Source organism: Phocoena sinus, chromosome 18 (assembly GCF_008692025.1).
Source record: "Phocoena sinus isolate mPhoSin1 chromosome 18, mPhoSin1.pri, whole genome shotgun sequence".
Classification (NCBI taxonomy): domain Eukaryota; kingdom Metazoa; phylum Chordata; class Mammalia; order Artiodactyla; family Phocoenidae; genus Phocoena; species Phocoena sinus.
In genome coordinates, this window is record NC_045780.1 from 3,766,367 (window position 1) to 3,787,737 (window position 21,371).

The window sequence follows — 21,371 nt, forward strand, 5'->3', positions numbered from 1 at the left end:
GACCACAGAGGCTTCTGTTGACGAAAATGATCAATGAACAATCAATAATAAAAATAGAAGAGTTTTTGTTGATCCAGACTGAGGACTACAGCCCAGAAGCCAGCTTCCTAGATTTCTCTGAGAAACTTCTCTGGAGAAGCAGGGTTTTCAGCACAGTTTTACGTCTTGTCAGAACAAAGGACGTTCAACAAGTCAGGGAGACATTTCTTCAAGGTTTCCAAAAACAGAGCAGCACGTACACCGCGAGTCAGCACGGCCCTGGCACCAGGGAAGGGAGGCTTATCATCAAAGGAGGACCAGCGCTGGCGTCCCAGGAGGAGGGACATTTAATCTTTACGTTGAACATGGACATTCTCTACTTTTGGTCAATGTGTGCTTTTCTTTAATTATTAAAGCAGATGTACAGTGTATCTCTGGTAGACCACAAACAGGCTATTTTAGTCGGCATCAAATTCAGGTTACCTCCTGTAAAGCCAGAATGACTTCCCCAGACCTCCGTATGTGAGAATTTCTTTTTTTTTTTATTTTAAAGAAACAGCGTTACAGAAGATATAATTTCATATACCATACAGCTCACCTCTTTAAAGTGTACAATTAATGGTTTTTAGTAAATTCACAGATATGCAACCATCACCGCAGTCAATTTTAGAACATTTTCATCACCTCAAAAAGAAACCCCATACCCTTTATCTATCACCCTACTAACCCACCAAAGTACAGACAGGAAACTGAGAACCAGAGGACAAAGTAACATTGTTGGGTTTTTGTTGCATTGCTTGAAAAAAAAAATTACGACCCCGAAGGTATTGCTGCTTTAGATTCTATCTGTAGTGTGTACCAATTCAGTTTAATGAGACTGTGTGTGTGTGACTGTGTGTGTGTGTGTGTGTGTGTGTGTGTGTGTGTGTGGAAATGAAGGGGAGAGAGCAGGTGTTTGCTGTGACACTGCTCTAGCCGCCCTCTCTGTCACGTTCCCTTGATTGGGGGCCCAGTTTGGTCAGTGAGTCCCATTTTGGGCTGTGAGTTGGGTGGAACCATAAGGTTCCTTCCCTGCTGTGGGCCGAGTACTCAGAGCCATCTGTGTAGAGCTGGGAGCCCCTCTCTAGGAGCACCCCCCTGTACATCTCAGGTTTCTCATCTGGAACTCTCTTCACTCTAACCCCACGCCCCCCCCCCCCCCGACCCCGATCTGGTACCAGCCCTAACCTCTCGGTCAGGTGTCTGGGGAGCTCTGCCTTGGTCCCCTTTCCGAGCTCAGCATCAGGTGCTCTGCCCTGAACGCGGCGTGGTCCCACCAGACGAGGTGGATATAGCAGGTCCTGGTGGCATCGACCCCACTTGCCAGCCTGTAAACAGCAGCCCTGATATTTAGGCAGTGGTACAAGAGGTTACAAAATGTGGTAACCCCATACACGTGGCTGTTCCTGAATTCATCTCCTCTGAAACGTACCAGGTAGAATCAAAGGTTATGATTTGGGCTTCTCTGGACAGGCGAATGAATACTCTTAATCTTGCACTTTCTTTAACCAAACTGCAAGATGATCGTTATTCACTTAGTATGATAAGCGTGTCCTTGAACACGAAATGAAAACTGTTCATTATAATTAAGAAGGAGGAGAAAGAGACCTGTGTTTTTTAAAAAATTATTTATGTGTTTATTTATTTTTGGCTGCGTTGGGTCTTCGTTGCTACGCGCGGGCTTCTCACTGTGGTGGCTTCTCTTGTGGCGGAGCACGGGCTCTCAGTGCACAGGCTTCAGTAGTCGTGGCACGCGGGCTCAGTAGTTGTGGCGCACGGGCTTATTTGCTCTGTGGCATGTGGGATCTTCCCGGACCAGGGATTGAACTTGTGTCCCCTGCATTGGCAGGTGGATTCTTCACCACTGCAGCACCAGGGAAGTCCTGGGACCTATGTTTGAAGTCCCCCAAAAATCATTTAAGAAATGGGTAATTCAACAAACACCTGTTTGTTACCTGTTGTGTTTGGTGCAATGGGATTTGAAGTTGAGTAAAGCAAGTCCCTAACACCGGGTAGCTCAGAGCCCAGTCATGGAGACAGAAGTACACAGCTGACTGCGTTTCAGACCAGACTTTATCCGAAGAAGCACTATTACAATGGCCTTGATCAGTTAGAAGACCAAGTGACAGATTAAGCCTGTGGTAGACTCAGCGGGCTGCTCTTATAGTTCATTTCTTCTGGGGGTGCACGGTGTATTGGGTTTCGTGTCCTCTCTTTACACAGACCCACATGTGGGTGGTCACTCTGCCGGTGTGCCCACCAGCCCAGGACCTGCTGCCCCGGGTGCTTGATGGCTGGCCATCTCTCTCTGCCACTGTCCAGGACTTTAGCAGATGTCCAGAACCATCACGACTGATTTTCGTGTTCGGTCTGGGGAGTGGTAGAATGCTTCTGTTTCTTTCCTTTTTTTCCCCAGTCCCTTTATACTTTAGAACAGTTTCAGGTTCAAAGCAAAACTGAAGGAAAGGGACAGAGATTCCCCTGTGCCCCAGCCCCACACATGCATGGCTTCCCCCACTATCAACATCCATCCCCCGCCAGAGCGGTACCTTTGTCACAACCAGTGACTCTACATGGACACGTCATAACCACTCAGAACCCATCGTTGACGGTAGGGTGCACCCTTGGTGTTGTATGTTCTATGGGTTGGGACAAATGTACCTCTTGCTTTTAACAGTCTTACGTGGGTGGTAATGAAACAGAAAAGCATTATCCTTTCCTGCTATCGACACCAAGAATTAGTGGCTTTTATGTCATATAGGCTTTAGCTTTGAGAAGGGTCTATGCTATTTGGAAGAAAGAGCTTTGTTTAATTTACCTCCATTCCCACCCAACAAATCCCACTTCGAAATAAGAAAAATAAAGGGATGGAAAAGAGAGAGGCATTAATCTGTGCACTAACTCCCCGGATGTCAGAACCTAGACCGGCTACCGCCATCCCCGGGGCTCTCAGGGCTCCTGGCTGTTTGGATTGGGACTGGGGTGAAGGTCGGCAGTGGACAGGCTGCCCCCTTTTTCAGAGTGCAGGTAGTTACAGCCTGGCCTGCTTGTTGGATTGGTAACCAGGTGGCCTTCGTTCCAGGCACCGGTGACAGGTGAAGGGCAGGTGTAATTAAGATCATTCCCTTAAGCACCTTGCTCGTCATTCATTTTCAGCGTTGCGTCAGCTGGTGCCGCCCGGTCCTGATGGAGCCACAAGTTTGCTCCAGAACATCAAAACTCAAGCCCTTCTCACCTTTCCTCTGGGCTCTGTTTCCGGTACCCACCCGCCCCGCAGCAGAGGCCAGGCACGCTGTTTTGAAACAGTAGTGAAATTTACAGTGGGGAACAGTAAATGTATGTTAACTTCAAGGAAGGCAGACACTCCTGAGAGGGTCTTGGGGGCCTTAATAAAGCATTTCAAGGAAGCGGAGTATCGAATTCATGCTTTTTGTGCTAAAAACATTAAGGTATTTAAATGTGTTATTCTGATCCCTGTTGCAGCCTGGGAACAGGAGAATCCAATATCTTTTATTTAAATCCCAGCCTTCCTCGGCTGCGCCGTTCTTTTGAGCCTAGTACAGGAAGAGGCAGAGTCTATAACCAGTCGACGTCGGTGAATATAAAACTGCGTGTAATTCACAACATACAACCTAGTAAAGTTTTTATAAAATGCGGTTGCCCAGATCTTAATCGATTCGACACCATTTAATGGAGATGTTAGGTTTTCAGAAGCCAGCCTCCTGTCTGAGCGCCCCTTGAATTGCTCTGTTTCCCAGACACATGATAAAATTGTCACGGACGCAAGTACGGATGATAAATTCTGAACCCCCAAGCAGGGTATCCTGATTTCAAAGGGGGCCCATTCTCAAGTTCTGAGTAAGCTGATCTTCAGCAGACGGGGTGTCCTCCCTTTACCGAGAGCATTTACGGCCGTGGCGCAGGATCAGGTTATAAGGGTTTTTGTTCACTTAATGAGGAGGATCAAGTTCCCTCTCGACTCGCAGCGTTAGATGGTTGGTCTGCACCCCTGAGGCTGGGGAGGATGGGGCTGGGGCGGGGGGCGTCACCCGGCAGGTAGTCATTGAGGTCAGTGATAAATTGCTTCATCTCAGTTGGTAGCATCCTTCCCTTTGAAATTCCTGTTTGTTGAGGAAATTTTTAGAGTTTGGAATCAAGATGTAGAGGCTGTATTAGGGTGACTTCAGATGACTAGAAGATCTGGTCTTAAAATTCTTCACCCTTAAACGCTGGGTGATTCATCCCAGTGAAAGTGCACGAGCGAGTTTGTTTCTCAAGGTCCAGACGTAGGAGAATCAGGACTGCATTTTGTGCAGTGCGTGTGTGTGTACAGCCCTGAGATATCAGGGACCCCTTCAAACTTTATGTGATTCTTAAATATTAAACATTGAATGAGGTAAATGAACCTTTTAAACAACGAGGATATTATTAGTAGTAAAGGTTAATATATTGTTACAGTGGCAAATTTATATAAATGGTATTTTTTTAAAGCCGCTCAAGGTGTCTTTTGCTTCCACCCTTCTTCCCCCTCCCTTCTCGTTCCCCTTGTCCCCCTCCCCCTTTCTTCTCCTCCCCCTTTTTGATAGAGCCTGAAGATGAACTCAACTGCTGCTTTTGAAAGTTGAGTTATACCTAAAGAGTCTTTTCTGGAGTGTGGAATCATTTACCCTTAATATTTTTGAAAAATGAATACTTAGACCATGTTGAAAATCATCTTTGCACTTACAGGACGCCATGGAAATTTTAAGCTTTCTGCAGTTTGAATTTAATATATGCCCACATATATGTATCAAGTTCCGTATTAAGTTCCTAAAATGACCACAGAATTGCTCCGCCGGGATATAAAGCAAGATGGCAGGGCACCTGCCTGCGTCCTGCCCCACCCAGCGCAGTCAGAATCGTCCTATTGCGACCGTAGTATGCACTCAACCTTCAGTGTGATCAAAGGGAGGCCGCCCTATGGCTGAAACTGGCAAAATACCGGAAATGTTATCAGAACTTGTACATTTCAGCCGTACCAAAGTAAGTAATGCCATTGGTATATCTGGGCCCTTAGATTCATGTCTCAGCAAATCCAGTGGCACGTTGGCCTGTATTTCATAGGGTTGGCTGAATCACATCAGGGTTCGTAGTTATTTCGTGCAGATATTCATTGCCAGTAATGAGATACAGGCCATCATTTTATTCCATCAGCAAGTTCAGTGCTTACTCTACTAACCACTGAGTTGAACAGTTATTAACAGGGCAAAGGTACTGAGGTATTCGAGATTGCGATAGAGTGATTTCAGACTTAAATCCTTGTGCGAAGAGCAAATACACGGTGAGGTGCTTAAATAGAAAGACTGTGGAGGATTTGTGCCACCCGGCATCCCCAAGACCATCTGTAAAGACTGGGTAAGCCCGTGTCTGCTACGCCTTCAAAGTGCTTATGCAAGATGATACTCAGGGACTCACTGTTGGCTTAGAAGAGTCAAAGCATCGTGATTGAGAGAGGCCGGGGAAAGAGAGCAGGCTTACGTGCTGGCCTTTCCCAGGAGAGCCCAATGCCAGAGAGCGTTGCCAGCCATATGTCATTAAGAGCTGTCACAAAAAGCCTGTAATGAGCCTATAATGTTTCCAAGGATGTTAGTAGAAAACAGAATCAAGACCATTTGCTTGTTTGGTCAGGAAGTTTGCAAACAGTGTCCGTTCCTAGACCACAGGGAAAGTGGGGGGTTTTTATCTGCTTCCGAGGGTGGTAAGTTTAGATCTTATAGAGGCATCTGGTCATTTTGGGAATGCTTTCATTCACCATGTGTCTAGGTCTGTTACTTACATGGAAGTTAACATTTTTGTGTGAGTAGAACTATATTTTTTCCCTCTCGTTCATAGTTACGGTTAGAGATGTAATTAGTCTCAGAATCGTGATTGTGGTAGTTAGTTCCCATTGATTGAAAGCCCACCATATGAATCGTGGATTGGCAGTGAGGCTGGGGTGAGGGACGGGCAGGATGTGAAGGAAGGAAAGGTAAATCTAAGAGACGGACAAACACATCCCACAGAATGGATGTGGCCAATTATACTGAAAATGTAGAGTTCATAGAAATAAATACACACCTGTTAGAAAATTTGGGGATCAGTCCTTAAAACATTGGTGGCCCACCCATGTGGTCTGTCATCCTTTCTGCTCTTTTATGAGGCAGCCAATGAGGTTAGAGAAAGAATAGTAACGTTAGTCCTATGGCATTTTGTAGGAAACCCCACCTTTTATGTTACCAATCAGATGTGGTTTGGAAATTTGTTTTTAACTTGTATATTGGAGTACAGTTGATTTACAATGTTCTGTTAGTTTCAGGTGTACAGCAAAATGAATCACGTACATACATCTATTCTTTTTCGGACTCTTTTCCCATTTAGGTTATTACAGAGTTCCCTGTGCTTTACAGTATGTCCTTGTTGATTATATTAGTGTGTATATGTTAATACCAAACTCCTTTATCCCTCCCCCCCTACCTTCCCCCTGTGGTAACCATACGTTTGCTTTCTAAGTGTGTGAGTATTTCTGTTTTGCACAGAAGTTCATTTGTATCATTTTTTTAAGATTCCACGTATAAGTGACATCATACGACATTTGTCTTTCTTTGTCTGATTTCCTTCACTTAACATGATCGTCTCTAGGTGTGTCCAGGTTGCTGCAGATGTGGCATTATTTCACTCGATTTCAGATGTGGTCTTGAAATCTTTAAGGATCGAGAGAAACGCCCAATGATTGGAGGGTCTCCATAGCACCTTAATCTTCAGAGGAAATGCTGGGGTTGGACAGAACCCTTTACTGCTGAAGCCGCCACGGCTAGAAACCCTCATCCCTGAAAGACCCCTCGGGTGGGGTGCCCCTTTCTCAAAGCCTTCAGCTCGTGGATGGCATTTTCCTCTGCACGTTTCCATCCTGCTTTTTAGAGTGTGTTCTGCACTAGCCCCCACTGGTGAGGCTGCCTCTTGGTCAGGCGCTGTATTCTTTGGAAAAATACCTGGAGTGCTCGTTGAGCTGTCGCGTCTCTCCGAGGCACCATCTCTCATGGCTTCCTCGTAGATTGGGTTGGTCAGAAAGTTCGTTCAGGTTTTTCCGTAAGATGTTAACCCAACCCAATAGAATACGGCCCCTCTCTACTTGTAAGTTTTTATGATGAGGGAGCACTTCAGTCTCCTCTAGAACCATTGAGTGATTGAGTTTAAATTTCACTTCTTTGTGCCCACAAAGAAGCCAGCCCGCAGGCTCCAATTGGGTTCCACTAGACACGCCCCCATCCTGCTGCTACCCGTCTGCCCTGAGTCCCGCCTTTGCTGCTGGGCTCCGGGGCCCATCCCAAGCTGCTTTTTGGAGCTTCAGGCTATGGTGAAATGCACTGCAAACTGGGGCATGTGCTTAAGTGTGACGGCCTTACATATTTTGGGTCGGAGCACAGATGTAGGACATTCCAGAAGAGGGTAACTGTCCAAGAAGCCTGGACCACTGGCCCTATGTAAGTGCACCAGATATATCTAGAGAAAGAACACGGGGATCAGAGGGACGTTAGTAAGGCAGCCATGGAAACATTTATTAAACAGGTATATGATCGTGCAGTTATTTTTAGACTTTAGACTCATATGCTAGGTGTTTGTATATTACAAACTCTATATGATATTAAATTTTTTAAACTATATGAAATTTTTAAGGTGCTACAATTTTTAAAACATTCAGGATAACCGACTGCTTATAAGAAATTAGGTGTAATGCTTTTTTCGGTGTTTTTTTTGTTTTGTTTTTGTTTTTTTTAGCCGTACATGGGCCTCTCACTGTTGCGGCCTCTCCCGTTGCGGAGCACAGGCTCCGGAAGCGCAGGCTCAGCGGCCATGGCTCACGGGCCCAGCCGCTCCGCGGCATGTGGAATCTTCCCGGACCGGGGCACGAACCCGCGTCCCCTGCATCGGCAGGCGGACTCTCAACCACTGCGCCACCAGGGAAGCCCATCAGCGGTTTTTTAATCAAAGAAAATCTCTTTCATGGGATAGTATCTTTAATGGAAAAACAGAAACTTTCACAAATGAAATCATATATGTTGGCTTCTGCATCATTAAAAAAAAAAAAAACCTAGGAAGTCTTGTATACCTTATTTTGGTTAGTATTTTTCCCTCTCACCCTCATATGTGAGGCACTCGGACAGGAAGCTATTTGAAAGGAAATTCCAACCCAAATTTGTACTTAGTTGGGGTTTAAAAGCAAAGAACCACCTACATATGTCAAGCTTGAAATAAAAGAGGATGAAATTCACTGTTTCTGCTAATTAATTTTGTTATTCTATGAAAATTTTACATGACTCTTGTGCTATGGAAATGTAAACTTAGCTAACTAAAACGCTGAGCGAGAGAACTTGTTATCCTGTCCGGAACGGCGCTGGCTGCTTCAGTGTGGTCTACGGACAGCAGCATCTGGGTCACCAGGAACTTGTCAAAGTGCACATTCCTGGGTCCCACCCCAGACTTCCCGAATCTGAATGTGTACTTTTACAAGCTTTCTAGGTGGTTCTGATGGTCCCTTAAACACTGAGACTCAGTGATCTCGGGCAGTGGTCTTCAGACGTCCGTTTCAGTCATGAGGACTGTCCACATGGAATAAAGAAGTTTGGAAGTCGAGTTAGTGGACGTGTGTAGTGCGTCTGGTTGATTGGTAAGTGCTGTGGCCCTGGTCGAAGTTCTCTTGGGTGCCCTTGGGTAGAGAGCCTTGTAACACCCCTGGTTCATCTGAGCTCAGTTTACAAATCAGTCATGGAGATCCAGCCCCTTTTTGACAAATGGGGCAACTGAGCGCTGAGAAGGGAAGGGATTTGGTTAAGCTTGATTTTGCAAATATCAAAATTTAGAAACTCTGGTGATATTGCAAATCCGAATTGAAAAACTCACTCTGAGACCAGGGCTTTTGTAGATCAAATAGATGAGTGCATGGACGCTAATCTTATAAAAGTAGTTACCAAAGGTTTTACTTAACGGTTATATTTGAAATAACTTTTAAAAGTGAGTTTTAAAATTTCAGGAACATGTATCATAAAATGAGGGACTCCAGGATACTGAATATTTTTAAATCAAGGGGAAAATTTGTTTTGTATGTTAAAATCTGTTGTGTTCGCTTAAAAAAGTGGGTAGAATACCTCTCCAGTTGATTGAAGATCTTTGAGTTGATATCTTTATTCATAACGCACCAAAATAGGTTATACAAATGACCCAGCACCTAGCTTGGCTCAGATATGGTCTGGAATTCTTATTAGATGGGTTGAATGTATTCTACGCTGGGACTACTTACTTCAGTGTGGCTTGTGATTCCAGGTCACAAATGAAGATTTAAAAAGAGCTGTTACTGCTTCCTGGTAACTTGGTCTACTGAAATACTACTTATGGCTTCAGCGTAGTGAAGCCTATTCAGTTCTGTAAACATTAGCTGTTTGACATCTGTTTTGAACCCCTCGTGTGTGGTAGAATTATGTTTTCTCGAGGCATTACAGCTGAGGGCGTAATGAATTGTGGATGAGAATCTCATGCTTCCAAAACACTGGGATATGACTTGGTTTATTTACCCCAGTCAGGGTTTCTCTTTGCTTTTTGGGAAAAGGCAGCTTTGGGACTTGCATAGATTTTACTTTAAGCCATCAGGACTTCCCTGGACCTACCTGAGATACGGATCTCAGAGAGGCAAGCGCAGTGAGCCTGGTGGACTTGCTACTGTCTCACGTTGGCTTACTGCTAAAACCCCAAAATGAAAAGCGACAGCTGCAACCTCGGATTTTCTCAGCACCTTCCCTGGTCCACCACCTCGGCCCTTCAACCTCCCAGAACACCATATTCACATGGCCGGGTGTCTGCCCCTGGGCTCCCTTCTCTCCAGACCACACCTGGTCACCTTGCTTGGTCATCTGGGTGGCACATAGAATCTCAAGGAGCTGCAGCCTCAGTCCAGTCCAGTGCTGTTGAAGAGTCTGTTCACGCTCCCTTGTGATGTCTTTGTGGAAGCAGAGATCAGGATGAAACGATGGTGCTGTTAGGTGACGTTCTAGTGGCTTGGCCAAAAAGTTCGTTCGGTTAATGAATACGTTGTTCAGTAAAGTTGGTGAAAGTGAAAAACGTCTTTTATTTTTACTTAAAACTGAACGAACTTTTTGGCCAACCCAAGACTTCAAGGAGTGAATAGTTGTCCTTGAAGAGTGATTGATGTCATCACGGAGAGGCACGATGAACGCAGAGATCCCCGGAGTCCCTGCATTCGCAGTACCCTAGTGTCTTCCTCGTTGCTTTGTAAAGCCCCTAGGCCAGACGAAAACGGAACAGTTTCTAACTCTTGGGTAGGTAAAGTCAAACAGTTGAAGAAGGATTCTGTCCTAACCACTGAGCAGGCGTTTGAAACAAGAATGCACCTAAATGCAAAGAGATGATACTTAATTCCTTTCATCCTTAAGCGACCATAACCATTTCCGATGGTAAGGTGGGGGGCACCTGTAGGGCACTGTTCAGTTTCTCAAACCTTGACCTAAGCGTGGGTGCTGCCCTCCTCACTTCCTGTTCCACAGTGACCTTTCCTGGGGCATTTGCTTTGTATCCCAGCAGCCATGAACCCTCAGCTTCGCAAAGCTAGATCATAAAGAGGGATGTAGTGTGAGCTAATGCTGAAACTGTGAGCTCTTTCCAGCTGGTGTTTTGTACCGCCCCACAGATGCTGTGCTTCCCTTGGACATTGGTAATTACCCCTTTGGTACCCCAGGGGCGCACACACACGGTCTGGGAATCATGAGTCAGATGGCGTGCACTTCTCAGGTGTGTCCGTTTATTTTTTCCAATAATTGAGATTTTTGGGTGAGGTAGGAGACATTTGTTTCACACCTGCTAGGTAACATATGGCTTCACATAGCTACATCACAACCATCTCATGAGGTGGGTGGTTATCATTTTCCCCATTTCATTGATGAAAGACAAGGACTCGTAGAATTATTTCCCTGTTTAAATCATTAGTAGGGGGCCCAGGAAAAGGTCCTGCTCAGCCATTTAAATTTGAATCCTCTGCTGTTTTCTCTGTACCACATTTGATCTCTGCTTCTATCGAGTTCAACAATGGGACGAGAAATCACATTTGTGTAGCAAATGAGAATTACCGGCTGCGTCTGCCAATAAGAAATTTACTTGGATCCAGATAGCAGTTGCGTGCACTTGGAGGGAACAGACAGAGCTTACACGCCTGTATGTTAACATTGTTTAACTGCTTTCACGTAGTCGACCGGAAGCTCAGGGATAAACAATGAAAGCTTCCAGTAATTTCCTTTCAGGCGACATTAAAGTAGGTCTGTCATCTGCTACCAGAGAGATGGTGGTCTGTTCTGTTCTGCTCTCAGCTGTCTAGAAGACCCTCCATGGAAGCTCTTTTTAAGTTCTGCAGCTTGCCTGTTAAATGACGGATGGAGGACCCAACTGAACCAACAGAAACCGGGCTTTAGGAGGAAAGAGGTGATGGGTGTCATCATACTTCAGCCTTGTTAGTATCTGGAAGAAGAGTTACATTTGTTCTGCTCTAACCCGAAGGACACGATTAGGACTTTTAACGATGCTTATCAACAACAAAAAAGCAATAATAATTTTCAGTGGTTGCAACTTCCCCAAGGAGGCAGTAAATTCCAACCCATCATTGAAAATACCTGTGAAAATGATACGAGCGAGAGTAGGTCACATGACGTGGCTCCTACAGCCCTTTCGACACTTAGATTCTGTTTTTCCAACTTGTTCATCCTCGTTTCTTTGTAACGAGCAAAGGCTTCCAGAATACCTGTCTGCGAGTTCAGCTTGCTGTCTCACCAAACACATTTCCTTCCAGGGTTGGTAAAATTGAAGTTTTCTGTTGGAAACAGGTATTCCCGTGGGTTGGAGGCCATATGAAAGATGCTACCGAGAGAGTCTTTGAGGGTCCCTTCTAGCTCGTAAGCGCAGTCCACACTAGGTGCGGAGGTCTATCTCCGGGAAGCTCAGAATGGTCTTTTGCTCTGTATGTGTGTGTGTGTGTGTGTGTGTGTGTGTGTGTGTGTGTGTGTGTGTGTGTGAGAGAGTGTGATTGATTTAGGGATTTACCTGTAAATTTCACAGATCAAATATCAGCTTACCAATTTAAAATGTAGAATAGGTCAGTCCTGATGTACTAGTGGTTTTATCATGTTGTTTTAGTATCTGGTCTTATAGTCTGAACACACACTTTCTCATAATTAACGCTGCTGTGCTTTGGACCCCGTAGATTTATATTGGCTCTTCCTCCCAGCGGGTGCTTATGGAAAATAGCCCACCTTCGTTGATCCGCTGTGCAAACAACCCCTCTTAGGTACTGGCTACTTCACCTTCTCCTTTGGGGCCATGCTTGTGCACAGTTCAGTTTTTATAGACCTGCTGCCCTGGGGGCTGCCCTTCAAACGCTGCCTCTATCTCTGGGCTAGGGATGGAGGAGTCTGTCTTCTTTCCTCTCACACCAGTCCTCTTTCTGCACTTCTCAAGCCCTGCCAATTTTCGTTCCCTTCTCTGAAAGCAGGTTTTATAGAAAATCCCCTTGCCAGCCCTGGGTTACGTATGACGGATGGCAAAGCCAAGCTGGGGTCTGTGCTAGTTTTCTGATTTATCGGGAAGATACATCCTGAGACCTCTGTAACCAGCTTAGCTGCCCTGGTCATTCGGGAGGACACAGGTGCCCGGGAGGAGTTTGCACGTACGGCTCCCGCCGAGCGGCGTGATTACCAACGGGCTGTGCTGGAAGTTAGTCTGAGTTGTGTATTTCATCTGTGAAATTGGCAAATACTTGAAAGCCACACGCTACTGTTTTCTGAAAGCTTCTTTGCACATGAGGCTAAAACGTCTGTATTGAATTTGGAAATTGTCCAGTAACTGCCCTTTCAATGCAGTGAAATGTAGAGTACAGCTGTTTCCTCTGGAAGGACGCGTAGAGTCGTAACTCCTCTCTCTTCTCCTCCAGAGTATCCCCTCTGCAGAAGTCGGAGATAGTGGATGTGGTGAAGAAGCGGGTGAAGGCCATCACCCTGGCCATCGGGGACGGTGCCAATGATGTCGGGATGATCCAGACGGCCCACGTGGGTGTGGGCATCAGTGGCAACGAGGGCATGCAGGCCACCAACAACTCGGATTACGCCATCGCACAGGTCAGTGGTGTGGTCGACCCGCCGTCCCATCTCATCGACAGGGTCCGCTGGGCACGAAGGCCTGGCTGGTGCTTGACCTTCAGTGCAGCCCTAGACCTCTGCCACCCCTTTGGAAGCTGCATGGAGGAGAAACCATGTATTTGGGTTTCTCTGTTGCCTCGATCTTGTGCAGTTATGAGGCCCTGTCCTGCGGTTTGGGTTTCCTTTCCAGCTGTGGGACGGGCTGGGCTTTCTGTCGTCCAGGTGAGGTGTCATTCCTGACAGATGGGTCTCAATGATTTTATAATAATCATCTCTTCCCCTCAACTCTGCATCTGCTGCATGTCCTTTGCTAATGCCATCCCATGCCCAAGGATGGCTGTGCTCATAGCATCCGTTCTCTGCAATTCCTATACTGATCTCCCCTCTTCCAGAAGGTGCTGGAACCCTCTCTCAGCAGCTATTTAAGGTCAGGGGGAATCAGGGATTCACTGCCGCTGCCCTCCGGGGCTGTGTCCAGGGCTCTCCAGGACCACCGCTGCCAGGTGAAGTGCCAGGAGCGTGAGCCCTGGGTTTGGGTGGCAGTTCCCCTGCGGTCAGCAGCACATAGCCTCCAGCAGTTCGGCCACATCCAGCCCGTTCCTCTCTGGACCGTACGTTTCAGCAGAGACTCCTGACCTCTTTAGTAGTTCCTGTCCCGGCAGCCTGAGGCTGAAAGAAATGTCCACTCCACGATGACAGCCCAGAAGTGAAGGAAAATACCCAACCTCCTGACCCCTGGGGTGCATATCCAGACCGTTGATGCTGCTCGACCATCGTGGAGAGCACAGACTGTTTCCTCCTGCCTGTGGGTCACAGTGTGCTGGGATTAAATGCCTGCTCGTTGGCTATAGTTCCCTCGTATTTCTCCACTGTTCAGTCTTTTGAAGAATGTGTTCACCTAATCACGTGGACACAGTAATGATGGCTTTTTCCTCCTTCAAGCTGAGATACGGGGCTGCATCTTGAACATGGAGGAGCTTGCTTCAAGCTGGCCCTCTGCGGCTTTGGGAACTCCACCTCCCGGAGCGGGCCTGTGCCTTAGATCCCATCTCCAGTTCCCTCCCAGCTGGTGGTTGTGCAAACACTGGGAAGAACTGCAGGATCCTCATGGCTCCGAAAAGTGCATGACATCAGCCTTGTTCCTTTGGGGTTTTTTTTTCTGCGGTACGCGGGCCCCTCACTGCTGTGGCCCCTCCCGTTGCGGAGCACAGGCTCCGGACGCGCAGGCTCGGCGGCCACGGCCCACGGGCCCAGCCGCTCCGCGGCACGTGGGATCCTCCCGGACCGGGGCACGAACCCGCGTCCCCCGCATCGGCAGGCGGACTCTCAGCCACTGCGCCACCAGGGAGGCCCCAGCCTTGTTCCTTTGTTGATTTCAAATAAATCCTCAAGACGGTTGCTGAAGCCGGTAGGAAGAATGAATTCCGATTTTACAGGTGGGGAAACTAGGGCTCCTTCATAATAGGTGACCTGCCATGGGTCTCAGGCCCCAGGGTCAGAGAACAGCAGACCTGCACGTGACCTTGGGGAAGCAGCCCTGCACACCTGCCCAGTTACTTTGCCGAGTCAACTGCTCCAAGGCCTGTGGGACTCATGCTTCCTGCAGTCTGTCAGCAACTGTAGACGTTATACACCCCAGCATTATTAAATACTTGAGTTATAGCATCATCTGGCTGGCAGGGATCTTTAGAGATTTCCTAGGAGCTCCAGGCAAATATTTGTCTGTCTTTTTCTTTCAAATGTCTAGGGAAGGGAGATTCCATGACTTGCTTTATTGAAACTGTACTAATAGGATGTGGGATCTGGAGCAATTGGTCTTTTCGAATCATTAAAGGCCAATCAAAATTAAAAGCAAATCAAAATCAAGGGAGGGCGGAGAGGGGAGCGGGACTTTGTAACTCTAGTTAGGGGTTTTCTTGCCCATCCAGCGCAAGCCAGAGGAGGGGAGCTGACGGGAGGCCCCCATATGGCCGCCATCCCTCCTGCCCGCCGTCCCGTTCACGCTTAGGCAGAGATCCCGTTATTTGGGGGCTGCGTTCTCCTTGCCCTACACCCTCTCCACACGACAGTATGCTTCCTCCGCCTTAATTACTAGGTAGGAAATGCCGCAGTTTGCTGAATTCCTTTAGCTGAAGTTAATAAAACAATCAGTGTCTTTGGTTGAAGTTAACGCCTTGCCCTGGATCTGTTTATTTTCATGTGGACGAATACGTTTTTGATTGGGTTTTGGAGAACGTGCCCTGGAGAGTCGTTCTAGAAGGGAAGAAGTTAGCTCAAAGACTTGTCCTTGGGAAAATGAGGAAGTCGGCAAAGCTCTGCTTCTATTTCTTCCCCACCGGCCCCTGCTTCTGTCCGCAGGAGCGGCCCTGGGACTGACGGCCGGCCCCGTCTTGCTGCTTTGCTGTGCGTGGGCCGCCCGTGTAGTGTTGAGTCTCCAGCCCTCGGCTGCCTGCTCTCCTCGGGAGAGAGTCATCTGTGCCCCCTGCCTTCTTAATGTTTTTTGAGAGACCTCATGAAAATAGCATTTCGATTTAGGATCTGTTTTTTGGTTTTTTTTTTTCCTGAAAAAAAGTCACTGTAGCGCCAAGCCAGCACCTTCGGAATGATTCCAGCAGATGTTCTCTGTACCCATTGAAGGCTGAACTCCAGGGGGTCCAGGTCAAATGCAAACTTCCTTTTTATTTGTTTCGCTAGTTATTTTATGATTCCCCGTTCCCCTCCGGAATCCTTGATGAGCCTTTATGGAGAGTTTTATTTTTCCATATGTACCTACTCCTCCCATTTTGGGGTCTCATTCAGCTTTTCGAGCAGCACGTAGATGAGACATCTGCCTTCCCCGATCTGCAGAAACTCGCCGAGATGCGATTCACGTGGGACTGAGCCCCTCTTCTTAGCGCTAAAGCAAACTGTTGCATGCCTTCCTCTTGAAAAAGTATTTTTAAAAAGATACTATATTTTCAGGCAGCCTTTCTTTTCTACAGATAGTTCAATATAATCTCAAAAGTCATCTGGAACGAATACGAAATTTGCAATAGCACAGGATTTCTAGTATCTGTGGATGTTCTCACTCCGACCTGGTTATCTCTCCTGGGAAAGAAAACAGAATTTGAGTTTGTGGACTTCCCTATGACTCAGAACAGGAGTTAAGGTTTTAGTTCAAGGCAACCAAGGAGGGATTCAGCACCAGGCCAGGCCAGTTGAATATACTGTGAATTTAAGCAGGGCTGCACCCACAGACGGTGCGTACACGCCAGAGTACGCCCAGGCTACAGCCCAGAAAAACAACCCGTTTCCCTCCCTCCGGCCCCTTGTTCACACTTTTGGGGACCTTTGTGAAAGAGGACAGAAAGAGCAAAGCCAGGCTAAGGGGAGGGGAGGCTGAGGAGATATGACTGGAGTGGTGACCCCCTGCCACAAGGAGGATTCAAGTATTTTATTGGAATATTGCTGAATATTTCAGACTGTGAGAGCTAAGCTGTTACATCACTCTGAACTTAGTAGCAGCTGCCTGTTGGTGTTTTGTTCGGATGGATGACTGCGTCGCACTCCAGCAAGAGGGGCCGTGTCCTTGTCGGAGGCCACAAAAAGGGGAAGGACGTGGGTATAGAAGTGGAGGGCAGGGTGTGTGTCTGCGTCTGTGAGTCTCACTGTCTTTAACCTGCAGGCTGACAGCGGAGACAGGGAGCGCATGTATGTGCATCCCTTCTGTTTCCAAGGATACTGGTGCACGAGTGTCCCCGTCCCTTGTTCCTGTTGTCATCATAAAACCTGTGATTCAACGGAAGCATCTGATTCCCACTGCTCTTTTCTTCCAGTTCTGATGGGCCACCTTCTTTTAATAATTAAGATCCTGAAAAAGAAGTTGCATAAGTAGATTTTCACAAGAATAGCCACTCGAAGTCCAGCTGTGTGTTTGGGGAAAAGAAAAATTCTGTAGATTTAAGGGGAGATTTTAGTCATTCTCACCTGGCCTGAAAGCTCTGCCTTTAGAGGGAATGATGGTCTTGGGTTACCTGCAGAATCCGCTTTCCTCCACTCCCTGTCAGTCTCCTCCAGAGGACGTTCTGTGATTCTCCTTCCCAAGTGATGGGCTCTCCTGGACCCCTTTTCTTTCCTTTTTCAGTTTTCCTACTTGGAGAAGCTCCTGCTGGTTCACGGCGCCTGGAGTTACAACCGGGTGACCAAGTGTATCCTGTACTGTTTCTACAAGAACGTGGTCCTGTACATCATCGAGGTGAGTAAGGCTGCTTCTTCCTTGAAGAGGACAGCCTTTAGGTAATTAGGTCATTTCAAGGAAGGATTTTGTTCAGGGATAAGTAAAAAGATACTCCCCTGATGTATCGAGACCTGTGACACGCACAGCCTCTTTGAGACCGGGGACACCTTCCAGGTCCAGGTTCTCTGGATCAAAAGCCAGGAGTCGCGGGATGCCTTCTCCACACTGCACGCCCTCCTCCCTCTGCCCAGCGGACAGACAGACAGGGGAAGGCCCTCTTCTGCATGTCGCTCCTGCTGTCGCTCACACCCTCCTCCCCCAGGTGGCCAGAGCCTCAGAGCAGCCGGTGGCTCCTTGCTTGGTGGGCACAGAGACATTCCTAGGCAACCCATCTGTTTTTATCTTGACTCGAATGAAAGGGTTTCTGGCTGGATGTCTCATGGAATCTGCAGGTTTCCTGAGCTTTCGTTTATTGCTCCGGGGATATTTAGATGCTACCACTTCAGCAGAGAGGATGTGGGATTGAGTGGGAGGAAGCCAGGAATGTAACTAAAAATCTCTCAATGAACTCATTGGGTTGTCAGCCTGTTTTTCAAGATGCTGATTCCGTTGTAAGTGAAATAAATGTGCTGTCTGGGACTAGCAGGGCGGATGGGGCGGGCCGAGGGGCAAGTGGAAAAGGCACTTCATGTTTGGTCCCGGGGGCACCACCAGCCACCTCGTTCCTCCTTTTGCTATAAAGGTGTGGCCGTCATGACTAAGAGATTTCCAGAAGTGTTTCCTAAAGAGGAAGCAGGCAGTCACTCTATGGGACAATAGAAGAGCAATGGTCATTGTGTGTGGTGCTAATATCTCCTTCTATTGTGGGTTATTTTGTGTCTGATTTCTCAACGCTTGGCAGAAATAATAACCGAGGCATATATCCACTTTTTCTGATGTGGTCCCTTAAAAGCCTCAACTCAGATCATTGAACAAGTGGTTTGCTCATGGAACTGTGATTAACCATTTCTTTACCAAACTGTCTGTTCCTTCCAGTTGAATATGCAGGTCAGACTTAGAGGTTCACGTCACTCACTCTCTAACTAAACTCCCACCGAGTAATTTTCCCAAGTTGCACAGGTTGTGCACTGCACAAGCCTGCCCAGCCAAAGTGGTCAGTAGGGCTGAAACATAGGAACACCTAGAAAAAGAGATGCATTTTTCTAATCTGCACAAAGGGCAGCCCGCTTGCCTTGTCTGCTCGTCTCGTGCTGCCGTGTTCACCTCAACCCACTCCGAGTAAGAACTTTGCGATGTTACACGTAATGGACTTTGTGGTGTCTGTCTTCTTCCTGTCCACATTTTGACAATTCCCTTTAGGCGCCTAAAGATGTTTGCCGCCACCCCCCTTGGCATTTTTTGCGTCTGTGATAGGAGTCACTCCTGAATGTCACTTGGGGTCGTAGATAATTAGTGCTGTGGACTGAAGTGACGAGCATTGGAGTCCCCGTCCCACATGGCAGCCCAACTTTCACGGGCATTTTCATCTCCTGGAGGTGCTGGCTTCAGAAGATTTCTCAATAATCTGGTTTTCCTCACAATCAGCACATTACAGATAGTCTAGACTTCTTATCAAGACATTCTCCATGAAGCCCCAACCCTTGAGTTTTCCAGAGCTTCCTTGGGGGCCCTTCTTAGTCATTTACACCTACTATCTTGCCTTTTCCTTTTTTAAAAAAAAAACATCAAGGGGGCTGAGGCTGTGATGAGTACAATTTCAGTCTGTCTGAAAAATGCTGTTTGGAACACTTTCAATTCTGAAAGTGCTGGGCGAGTTCCTTACATTAATATTTCAGTTGTGGCCAAGCAACAGGGATTAAATGGTCTTTTCTAAACAGCCTTTTAAACGTTCTTTACAGGATGAAAAATGAATGAATGAATGAATAAATAAATAAATAAATAAATAAATAAAATGTCTCCACTGATCCATGCCCAATTTTCTCCTTAGTATTTCTGGGCAATCTTAATTTTATTTATTACTTATTTATTTGTTAGTTTATATTTTTGGGGGGGTGTTTCAATTTTGTTTTTTTTTAACATCTTTATTGCAGTATAATTGCTTTACAATGGTGTGTTAGTTTCTGCTTTATAACAAAGTGAATCAGCTATACATACACATATATCCCCATATCTCCTTCCTCTTGTGTCTCCCTCCCACCCTCCCTATCTGACCCCTCTAGGGGGTCACAAAGCACAGAGCTGATCTCCCTGTGCTATGCGGCTGCTTCCCGCTAGCTAGCTGTTTTACATTTGGTAGTGTATATATGTCCATGCCACTCTCTCACTTCGTCCCAACTTACCCTTCCCCCTCCCCGTGTCCTCAGGTCCGTTCTCTACATCAGTGTCTTTATTCCTGTCCTGCCCCTAGGTTCTTCACAACCTTTTTTTTTTTTTTTAGATTCCATATGTATGCGTTAGCATATGGTATTTGTTTTTCTCTTTCAAACTTACTTCACGATGTATGAAAGACTCTAGGTCCATCCGCCTCACTACAAATAACACCATTTCGGTTTTTTTATGGCTGAGTAATATTCCACTGTATATATGTGCCACATCTTCTTTATCCATTCATCTGTCAGTGGACACTTAGGTTGCTTCCATGTCCTGGCTATTGTAAATAGAGCTGCAATGAACATTGTGGTACATGACTCATTTTGAATTCTGGTTTTCTCAGGGTATATGCCCAGTAGTGGGATTGCTGGGTCGTATGGTAGTTCTACTTTTAGTTTTGTTTTTTTTTTAACATCTTTATTGGAGTATAATTGCTTTACAGTGGTGTGTTACTTTCTGCTTTATAACAAAGTGAATCGGTTATACATATACATATGTTCCCATATCTCTTCCCTCTTGCGTCTCCCTCCCTCCCACCCTCCCTATCCCACCCCTCTAGGTGGTCACAAACCACCGAGCTGATCTCCCTGTGCTATGCGGCTGCTTCCCACTAGCTATCTATTTTACGTTCAGTACTGTATATATGTCCGTGCCACTCTCTCACTTTGTCACAGCTTACCCTTCCCCCTCCCCATATCCTCAAGTCCATCCTCTAGTAGGTCTGTGTCTTTATTCCTGTCTTACCACTAGGTTCTCCATGACCTTTTTTTTTTTTTGGCTTAGATTCCGTATATATATATGTTAGCATATGGTATTTTTCTCTTTCAAACTTACTTCACCGTGTATGACAGACTCTAGGTCCATCTGCCTCACTACAAATAACTCAATTTTGTTTCTTTTTATGGCTGAGTAATATTCCATTGTATATATGTGCCACATCTTCTTTATCCATTCATCTGTCAATGGACACTTAGGTTGCTTCCATGTCCTGGCTATTGTAAATAGAGCTGCAGTGAACATTGTGGTACATGACCCATTTTGAATTATGGTTTTCTCAGGGTATATGCCCAGTAGTGGGATTGCTGGGTCGTATGGTAGTTCTATTTTTAGTTTTTTAAGGAACCTCCATACTGTTCTCCATAGTGGCTATATCAATATACGTACCCACCAACAGTGCAAGAGGGTTCCCTTTTCTCCACACCCTCTCCAGCATTGATTGATTGTAGATTTTTTGATGATGGCCACTCTGACTGGTGTGAGATGATATCTCACTGTAGTTTGGATTTTCATTTCTCTAATGATTAATGATGTTGACCATTCTTTCATGTGTTTGTTGGCAATCTGTATGTCTTCTTTGGAGAAATGTCTATTTAAATCTTCTGCCCATTTTTGGATTGGGTTGTTTGTTTTTTGATATTGAGCTGCATGAGCTGCTTGTAGATTTTGGAGATTAATCCTTTGTCAGTTGCTTCATTTGCAAATATTTTCTCCCATTCTGAGGGTTGTCTTTTCATCTTGTTTACGGTTTCCTTTGCTGTGCAAAAGCTTTTAAGTTTCATTAG

General features: G+C 46.3%; 1 protein-coding gene across 1 annotated transcript in view; it reads left to right on the top strand.

Moving 5' to 3' along the window:
* The window catches only part of ATP8A2 (ATPase phospholipid transporting 8A2), a 444,189-nt gene that overhangs the window by 219,398 nt on the left and 203,420 nt on the right, over window positions 1-21,371 (top strand). The window contains exons 25-26 of the mRNA XM_032611707.1: window positions 13,019-13,202; window positions 17,347-17,457. Coding sequence (XP_032467598.1) covers window positions 13,019-13,202; window positions 17,347-17,457 — 295 coding nt within the window. The remainder of the gene's footprint in view (window positions 1-13,018; window positions 13,203-17,346; window positions 17,458-21,371) is intronic.